Source organism: Prionailurus bengalensis, chromosome A2, assembly GCF_016509475.1.
Source record: "Prionailurus bengalensis isolate Pbe53 chromosome A2, Fcat_Pben_1.1_paternal_pri, whole genome shotgun sequence".
NCBI classification, from domain to species: domain Eukaryota; kingdom Metazoa; phylum Chordata; class Mammalia; order Carnivora; family Felidae; genus Prionailurus; species Prionailurus bengalensis.
Genome location: NC_057348.1, coordinates 131,310,906 through 131,320,801, shown reverse-complemented (window position 1 = coordinate 131,320,801; position 9,896 = coordinate 131,310,906). Strand labels below are relative to the sequence as shown.

At 38.4% G+C, this 9,896-nt stretch overlaps 1 protein-coding gene across 1 annotated transcript; it reads left to right on the top strand.

The window, feature by feature from the left end:
- Positions 1–768: 768 nt before the first annotated feature.
- Positions 769–2,684, top strand: SMIM30 (small integral membrane protein 30). The gene is made up of 3 exons (XM_043589304.1): positions 769–840; positions 1,232–1,321; positions 1,791–2,684. Exon 3 carries the CDS (start codon positions 1,836–1,838, stop codon positions 2,013–2,015), a length of 180 nt encoding a protein of 59 aa, XP_043445239.1. The 5' UTR covers positions 769–840; positions 1,232–1,321; positions 1,791–1,835; the 3' UTR covers positions 2,016–2,684.
- Positions 2,685–9,896: the final 7,212 nt, after the last annotated feature.

Below are 9,896 nucleotides of genomic sequence, written 5' to 3'. Positions count from 1 at the left end.
AATCAGAGTTCAGAAAACTGGATGACTGGAAAGTTTCATTTAAGGACTTCACAGGTACTAGCACTCAAGAGTATCTTTCAGAAAGGATTGACTTACATATGGAAACAATTCACTTACGGTTTAAAAGTAATAATTTCGTATATTTTCATAAATGTTTGGGGGCAGCTAGGGTGGGTATCATAAAAACATAATTGAAAAGAATTATTAACATTCTTGAACTAATGGGGAAACTCAATCCTAGAACCTTCATAAATAATTGGTATCTTCCTATAAACCCTTTTTATTTTCCTAAACTTTTTTTTTCCCCTGCAAACGGTTTTAACATTTCCCAAAATGTCTAATTAAACGTGTTTTCCCCTCTTGATTAAAAAGATTAACAAAACGTCATAAGGTACATTTGGAAGATGGTGACAGGGGATTCCCTGCTTCAAAATGTTGGAAGCCGCTAGTTTAAAAGCGCCCGAAACAGATGACTCGGCTCGGGTGCTATTTTCCCGCTGTTGTGTCTCCATTTCAGTCTAAGAAAAGACATAACTATGTGTGTGTCTCGAAACCTTAGATAGGGTAAAAACCACCTACTGTCATTTCTTTACCACATTTTTGAGAGAGCATTTGTACAAACCCACTAAACCACTTTACCAGTAAAACTCTGCGCCCTGTGAGGAACACCCGCAGGGGAACTCCTCCTTGTCTCCGGTAGCGCGTGCTCGTCACTCCCTCAGCCAGTTACCGAGGAGCGCGCCGGCGCATCCTGGGAGACGTCGGCAGCGGGGATTGTGGGAAGTGTAGTTTGGAGACCCCGCCCTCCTCGCCATTCCTGTAATGGCTGCTTCCCGGAAGGTAACGTAGGAACTCGTCTCCAAAGGATACTTAGGGTTGCCTCAGTGTATTTGTAAAACAAGGATATTTGCACTTCTCCGGGACAAAGCAGGGGTTCTTTTTAAAATCTTAATATCAAATCCTGGCACAAACTTGCTCTGGGTTCGGTTTATTTTTAGCTTTTCCTGTGCCGGCGAACTGACCCAAGTTTAAGTCTAGTTCCCCTGCCTGAACAAACTGTTTCCTCTAGTTATTATCCATTCCTCTAGTTATTATCCATTCCTCTCTCTTCCGAACGACTTCCTCCTTCTGCACTGTGGCTGTGTCTTTAAAAAATGATGATGATGATGATAATGATGATGATAATGATGGTGATGATTAATTCTTAAATCCTACCCTTTTCTGATACTAGGCTCTGTCACGTGGAACCTCTTAGCCTCAGCATCCGGAACTCCAGGAAGGGAGTATTTCGAATCAGAATTATACATAAATACTTTCTTTGGTAAGTGTTACTAATCCCCACAACTTCACAGACTTACATATTGCGTGACTTTTGCCAGATTTGTCTGTATTTCCTGGGTGGGAGAAATCCTAAGAAAATGTAATTTTTACTCAACATTTATTCAAAATACTAGGATATTTAAGTTTCCGAGTGTCTGGTGTGTTTTCTGTTTGTTCTTAATTATGTTCTGTTCAAGTTGCTTAGTTGATTTACACGAGGTTGGCATGATAGCATGTGGAAACATTGCTGGAGTCAAGGAATTAGCATTGAAAGGGGGGATTAGCCTCAAATGACCTTCTTTAAACTGTTTTATAAACTTACCGGGTTTTTTTCTACCTTTAAAATGGGGAAATGGGTCTGAAATTTAAATTTAAAAGGTTATATGGATTGTTATTTATGTATTCATGCTGTCATTTGAAAAGGTGGAAAATTTTAATGATTCCTTTTTGTTTCCATGTTTGATTTCTAGAAACTTTCTGCCCTCAAGATCGAGATACCTGAAAATCCCAACATCATGGCTTCAGTTTCAGCACAGTTGTTCTTGGTCCTCATTTCACTGCTTTTGGTGCTGCCTGTTGTTGAAGCAGTAGAAGCTGGAGATGCAGTCGCTCTCTTGTTAGGTGTGGCTCTCAGCATTACAGGCATTTGTGCTTGTTTGGGGGTATATGCACGAAAGAGAAATGGACAAATGTGATTTTGACGGGCCTTCTGAATCAGACCTTGCCCAGAAAACCATTGTGAATTATTGAGGTTAAAAACTGATCTTTAGTGTCTGAAAGTTCCCAAGAAATAGGGTATTTTCACATTTTTAATTGTCTCCCTGTAAATGGAAGCAAACTGATATATGTTAAATGGGAAAAAAGTTTCCTTCACAACAAATAATGCACTGAAAAAAAGCAGTCTAAAAGTCCTATATGTTAGTTAGAAAGAGGCTCAAAGAAGTCAGATGACCGAAATTTACATATTATTTCAAAGTTTTGGAATTCTCAAAGTGCATGAGATAGGAAGAAGGAAACCCTTACCCAGAATCCTAGGAAATTGCCACTGCCTCCTGCATCACTGAGGAGACTTTTCTCCATATTTTTATTAGATTTTTGTTTTGTTATCTCCCAAGTTAGTATTGTACTTAGGTATCAAATACATCCAGAAATTAAAATTTTTATTTCTTTGGTTGGGGGCAAGAGGTAAGAAAAATGTACTCAGTGTATCTAATGTTAAAATGGAGAAAATATTTAATGTAAAAAAATACTTTATATGGACATTTAAATGGAGAAGAGATTTAATGTTAAAAACCTTTATATTAACTGAATAACATCTCTATAGTGAGAAGTACTATATTAAATACAAACCCATTATGTTGTAAGTTAATGTGTGATATTCATTTCTGTTTATTTCAGGCTGTCTTCACTTTCTGTGGACTTTTATGTCAGCTAGGTGATTTCCTTTAAGTGATCACACTAGCTTGTAGAGAATACTATCAATCATAAGTGAGAAATGGGCAGTATCAAGGTAGAAGTCCCTGTTAGAGACTGAGACTCCACAGATACAAAAGGAAAATGTAATGGCCTATACTGGTTTATACACTAACCAGATGAAGCATACCCTCTCTGATCATACTACTCAAAGTGTCCTCAAAGTAACAATATCACCTAGGGACTTGGTAGAAATGCTGAGTCTCAGGCCCCATTCAGACCAATTGGATCAGAATGTGCATTTGTTTCAAGAGCCTAGAATAATTTGTATGCATATTCAAGTTTAAGAAGACTACTCTAACCTGCTTGAGCTCAAGAATCACCTGAAGGACTTGATAAAACTTTCAGATTCCCAAATCCTCCTAGTTGCATTGTAATTTGAGGATGGAACCTGGAGTTCTCTGTTTAACAAAGGCCCTTGGTGATTCTTTTGATTCTGTAGATCGAGCCAATGCGGAATAATCTGAGTGAATCAAACTACTTTAGGGTCCTGAAAGCAGGTAATCAAGTTTTTACTAAAATAATGTATTATCCAATTTCTAGTTCTCCAGGTGACATTGGGAGCCTGAATTTTGACTGAAAACAGGCTGTAGCAACCTAAAACCCTCTTTATAGTGTGTTCCTGCAGATGAACTCACCTAACTTGCGTGAGGGATTGGGTAGAAGATACAAGGAGTGAGGGAAAGCCATGCTATAAAGACAGAAACTGAATGGATCTGTGTTTGTCGTAGCTGTTTTATTTTTTCACAAAGGAATGCACTAACGTTTTTTGTTTTGGTAAATTGGCAGTTACACATTGTGTAATTAATAGAACTTCAACGTGGATTGTAAAACAGTTTGCCCTATGTCATAAACCAGCACATTGGTACTGGTGTAGAGATGCTGCTGCTGCTGCTGCTTTGTCTGAACTTTTCCATTGGCATTGGGAGAAATCAAACTTAAAGTACATTTGAAATTACAGTGCATTAGCCATTTAATCACCTCCAGGTACTATTTTTAAAACGATCAAAATAAGACTGCAGGCAAATATTCTTTAATGAACATGTATTTCCAGAAGTGCCTAGAAGGAATTAGGAAACCATTTTCTTAGTGTTCCCTTAAAAAATAGAGAATTATAAGGTAGCATTCAGGAATTTTGATGGATATACTGAAGAGTACCTTCTCTATTTTTAGCTGCTTTTCTACCTAGGTTGGGTTATATGGGTTAGCCTGAAAAGAACGGAAACTTATAATGGCTCTTAACCTTTTTAGGGCCACCAACTCCATCGAGGATCTGATAAAAACTGGTCCTTTGCCTGGAAAAATGCACATACATGCTGGCATTTTTAGATTAATTTCAGGTAGTTCACAGAGCTGAAGCCCATCCAGAACTTACAAATTAAAAATATGTGCTTGATGGGGTTTTTTGTTTGTTTGTTGTTTTTTGAGGTTCTTTCAAATTCTGCAATTTCTTGATTTGCTCTGATGGATAATAACTGCTGTGGAGCAGTTATAAGAAGAATGGGATTAATATATGTCCCCCAAGTGCCAGCATGATTTATAGATGTCTAGTAAATGCTCTGTGCATGTTAGTTCAGGTAAGTTCAGTTGCCAAGGCAGAAGACTAAGTTGAAATCAACAAGAAGTGCTGGTAACCCACCCATTTCTCTAATGCCAGACATCAGTGCATTTCTTGCATCTCTTCTTTCTGGCTGCTTTCCAGAGTTTTTTTTCTCTGTTCATAGTTTTCAGAAGGTTGACGATGTGTCTTAGCATGAATACGTTTGGGTTTGTCCTGTTTGGGGTTGGCTCAGCTTCTTGAACCTATGGGTTTATGTCATTTCCCAAATGTAGATAATTTTCAGCCATTATTTTTACAAACAGTATTTCAGCCCTATGTACTTTATCTCCTTGACTCCAGCGACTCCAGTCACCCAGTAGTTAGATCTTTTGCTGCAGTCTCACTTGCCCTATAGCTTTTTTTCTTTTCAGTCTTTTTTCTCTGTTCAGACTGGGTAATTTCTAGTGTTCTATCCTCAAGTTCACAGATTGTGCCCATGTATTTTTTTAGTTCTAAGTTTTCCATTTAGTTTTCTTTGTAGCTTGTAATTCTTTGCTGAGACTTGCTATTTTTTTCATTTGTTTCAAGCATGTTTGTAATTGTTCTTTGGACTTTTACAGTGGCCGCTTCAAAATCCTTATCAAGTAATGCTAACATATGTGTCATTTCAGTATTGGCATTTGTTGATTGTCTTTTCCCTTCAAACTGAGATCTTCCTTGGAATGATGAGCGATTTTCCATTAATACCTGGACAATTTATGGTATTAAAAAGACTGGGTCATCTTTGAAGGTTGTATTTTAGCAGGTCTTCTCTGACCATGCTGCCTCAGAGCAGGGGACGTTGTTGCCTCAGTACTGCCACATAGAGGTAGAAGTCCAGGGACACCTCATTACTGCTCCTCTTGTGCCCTCCCCTGACCCGGAAGGTGGGGTGCCATGTGGCTACTGGGTGGGAGTGAAAAGTCCAAACTTCCTCTGTGGTCTCTGCTGTCTCATGGCCATGTCTGAGCCCATTGACATTTCTGGGTTGCCAGCTTCAGAGTACCTAGTAAACTATGAGGAAAAAGAAAATCCAGAGAATTCACCACTAGGTCTGGCTCTGGTCCTGAGTTCCCTGGCTGGTCTGCCTTCTTTCTACCTTTCAGAATCTTCTTATGTTTGTCTTTTACACATAATGTCCAGGGTTTTTAGCTGTACTTAGTGGAAGAAATAGGAAAAAGGATGTCTACTACATCTTCCTGTAAGCAGAGGTCTCCTCAGTGCATATTTAAGAGTGAATTTTCGGGGCGCCTGGGTGGCGCAGTCGGTTAAACGTCCGACTTCAGCCAGGTCACAATCTCACAGTCCGTGAGTTCGAGCCCCGCGTTGGGCTCTGGGCTGATGGCTCAGAGCCTGGAGCCTGTTTCCGATCTTGTCTCCCTCTCTCTCTGCCCCTCCCCTGTTCATGCTCTGTCTCTCTCTGTCCCAAAAATAAATAAACGTTGAAAAAAAAAAAAATTTAAGAGTGAATTTTCTGGAGAGAGAGATGTCAGGTAAAGAATTGATTCAAGGTATTTCATTTAACAGACCTTTGTCCTGTGATTCACATCGGCCCTTCCCTCTTCACCCATCCAGCATATTATTTATTTTTGTCTTTACTCAATAAGCTCAATTAGAGAGTATGATGACAATCAAGAATGCAGGAGTACAGTTGAAGTTTGAAAAAAGTGATCTGTATCTATATTTTGTCTCAGCAATAAGAATGTGAGGGCAGCTTCTTGAAAAACTGATGTGATACCAAATGTACCAACTGAAGGAACCAGGTAGGCCCAGGAAATCTCAAAAGCTAAACATCACATGCACTTTTACCCTCTTAGGTTTTCTAAGCTCTGCAGAAGCTTGTCAAATGCCATTTCCAAATTTGGATGTAGGAAAGATGATGTAGCTATATAGCCTGAAGCACATAATAAAGGGAGAACTCTGAATACAAACCATCTCCCTTGCAAAGACTCAAATATTCTTTTTGGTGGTATCACAATATGCATGAAGAGCCTAAGCTCTGAAGTCCAACAGACATAGATAACCAGGCTCCATTACTTAAAATTTGATGTTGAGCAAGTCACTTTTAAATTTCTGTCTCCCTCTTTGTTAAATGGCGATAATAACACTTTCTACCTCATAGATAGATGAGGAATACGTGAAGTAATAAATACAAAAGACTTGACATGCTTGAGGTTATTATTATTGGTATTTGGAGATATTTTCTAGACATGGAAGGAATTAACTACTCAGTAAGCATCAATTTTGTATTTATATGTTAAAAGAGTTCTCTTTAGAAAGTTACATAAGCAAATCCCCTATTAAACAGTCACTATATATTTTGACCTTTTCCCTGAGTGTTGTCTTTATCATAATTGACTTCGACCATTATAGGCTTACAAACTGATGAAACTCAAAGACACCCGTGAAGAAAATTTGGCTTCCCTAAAGCTTCCCCAAATTTTGAAGAGAAAGAAAGAAAAAAAAATTGATTCTGTTTTAGTAATTCCTAACGTGTTGACCATGGGTCTTTACTAATTGACACAAAAGCTTAGCAATAACTGCTTGGTCATTTAAGAAGATTCAAGGACTTTTGGTTTTGCTTGTTCAGGAAAATAGATCTGGTCTATATTCCATCAGGAAAAGAACTCTGATAAATCTCATCTCCTTAGAAGTCATAAAGATAAAAGCAACATAGAATGTGTTCAGTGTTTCCTATGGTAGGGAATAGAGCTGAAGCCCTGACTGAGACTTACTAATTCTAGACAGGATTTTTATTCTTTTTTTTTTTTTTTTAATTTTTTTTTTCAACGTTTATTTTATTTTTGGGACAGAGAGAGACAGAGCATGAATGGGGGAGGGGCAGAGAGAGAGGGAGACACAGAATCGGAAACAGGCTCCGGGCTCTGAGCCATCAGCCCAGAGCCTGACGTGGGGCTCGAACTCACGGACCGCGAGATCGTGACCTGGCTGAAGTCGGACGCTTAACCGACTGCGCCACCCAGGCGCCCTGACAGGATTTTTATTCTTAGGTGAGAACAGGGCCAAATCAATAAGTATGTGTATAAAATGGCATATTTAAATTTTTTCTAATTTTTAATAATTTTTCTAAATCATTTATGTGATTAAATAATAGACATCTAGCATCTAAATGCAAAAGACAGAAGACCAGAAAATCACAGAAGACATCTAGCATATAAATGCAAAATAAATAATAGACATCTAGCATCTAAATGCAAAAGACAGAAGGCCACAAAAATGTGATTGCTGCAAAATACTAAAATGTGGTTTAATTTCTCATTGATTTATAATATCACAGTTATGATACCCCTCTCACATATTTCCACTGAATCTATTATATATGGGTGATCAAAATTTTGAAAATATTAGTTGGCACTTGATAATTTGAAATGAAATTATGAAATTTTATATACAAGAGGGTTCATTATTTTTAAAGGACTAATCATGTAGCACTTTGTTAAACACTGGGATTATAAATACCATATTTCTCAATATTAATCAAGATAATTATGCCCTGGATAAATGTGCATAAATCACTTAACAAAAGAATGTAAAAGCAGGCATGATCACCAAGAACAGAAACTATACCATAGTCTATTTCAGATGATTTGTCAGACCAGCCCTTTTCCTTTTTCCACAAAAAATTACCAGAGCATTTCGATAGCAACATAAAACAATTCTGTGGGTCCTATAATGACATATGCCTGCTTCCACTCATTTAATCAACATTTTTCAAGACATCATCACTGCAATTTAGAGACAAAAAAAGTAACTACCAGGCAATTGACCTTGAGCCCATAATTTAACCTAGACAATTTCTTCATCTGTAACATTATTTGTGCAAACTCTAAAAAGGTTTCCTAGTGGTAGAATTCTGTAGCTCCATAAAGAGTTTTACTAATTTCAAAACTAATAAAGTGGAATGTGTTAAAAATATTGTAATTACCCATTTTAAGTCAGCAGCATGAGGAGCTGATTTTCCCTTTGAACTCCACTAAAAACCATAGTCTAGTCATTTGGTACAGTTTTGGATGTCAATTGAGTGAAGCGGGGGCAGCTCATTTTCTGTACTGAACAAGTATGATTAGAGATTGTCTCAAGAAGGAAGAAGAAAAACAACCGTAGCCCTGCCACTCCCACTCACAGCAAAAAGTCCACACGCTAATTGATGTCGGCCTGGCAGTATCCAGAAACAAGCAACCTTGCAGTTTCGTGTGCTCAGTCTTTTCTGGCACTACTGATGGGACTCCGCTAACAGCCACCATCATCCCAGTGGCCAAGACAGACAGTTGAGAGGATGCTGAGCACCTCCCTCTCCCTCACACTCCACCTCCAGGCCATGTCTAGGTCTTATGGAATCATCTCCAAGTTGTGCCTGGGATTCACTCACTTCTCTCCATCCTCATGGCTCCTACCCAAGTTCAGACCACCATCACACAGGCACCCCAGCTGGTCTTTTGACCTCCCACTGTAACCCTCTGCGATCTCTTATAAACACAACTAGAACCCCAATTTCTCCGTCACCTACCTTACACTGTAGCTTTCAGCTGTATTGTTTTTCACTTCCTAGAAAGCATCATGTGTGTTCCCTCTCTCTCTCTCTCTTTCTCATTTTCCATACTTCCTCTACTTTATAGATCTACATGTTACTTCCTCTGCCTGGTGTAGTTTTCCCAAGTTCACCTGCCTCATTCCTACCTTCCTAGGTTTGAACAGCACTTCTTTAGGACCTCTTCCCTAACCCTTCCTGTCTGAAATACATATTCTACTGTGTGCTCACACAGCATTCTTTACATCCCTTATCAATAAGGCAGTCTGTATTTGAATCTCTGTTTGCTTATTTTTATCTCAACCAACTTCAGCCCCATCTTGGTATTCTAAGCTCTTGAGGTCAGAGACTGAATTACTGACTATTATATTCCTGGATTTTAGCACAATGCCTGGCATATAGAAATTACTGCTCACTCAATCTTTTATAGAATGAATATGTGATACAGAGTTAATGTAGCAAAGGGACACCCCAGCCCAGAATACACAGTGGATCCTAGCATCCCTTCACTAACCCTATATGTGCCCTTACTGTACTCAGTACAGCTATACCAACCTTTCAGATTTATATGGGCTAGGTCTGAAATTCAGTGCAAGATTTTATCATTTTCTTGAACATCTAATAATTATAGAATATGATTTTAGTAAGTATTAACATGTATTCTAGTTAGCTGATCTGAATGATTATATACACTATTTATAAAAGCTTGCATTGTGTATGCATATTTAATGCTTTGTTATTTAGAAATGATCTACCATTCTGAAACACAGGATGATCCTCTCCTTCATCTCCTTCTCATTCTCTTACTCATGCTATACTCCAGTAACACCAGACTGCCTGAAATCAAATGCCTTGCCATACCTCCGTGTTCATCTTTCATTTGCTTTATAAAGAAGCCTTTCCCCAAGAAAGTCATTCCCCAAAGAAGTTAATGATATCTATCCTCCAGAATCCACAGTGTATTGTTTATACCTG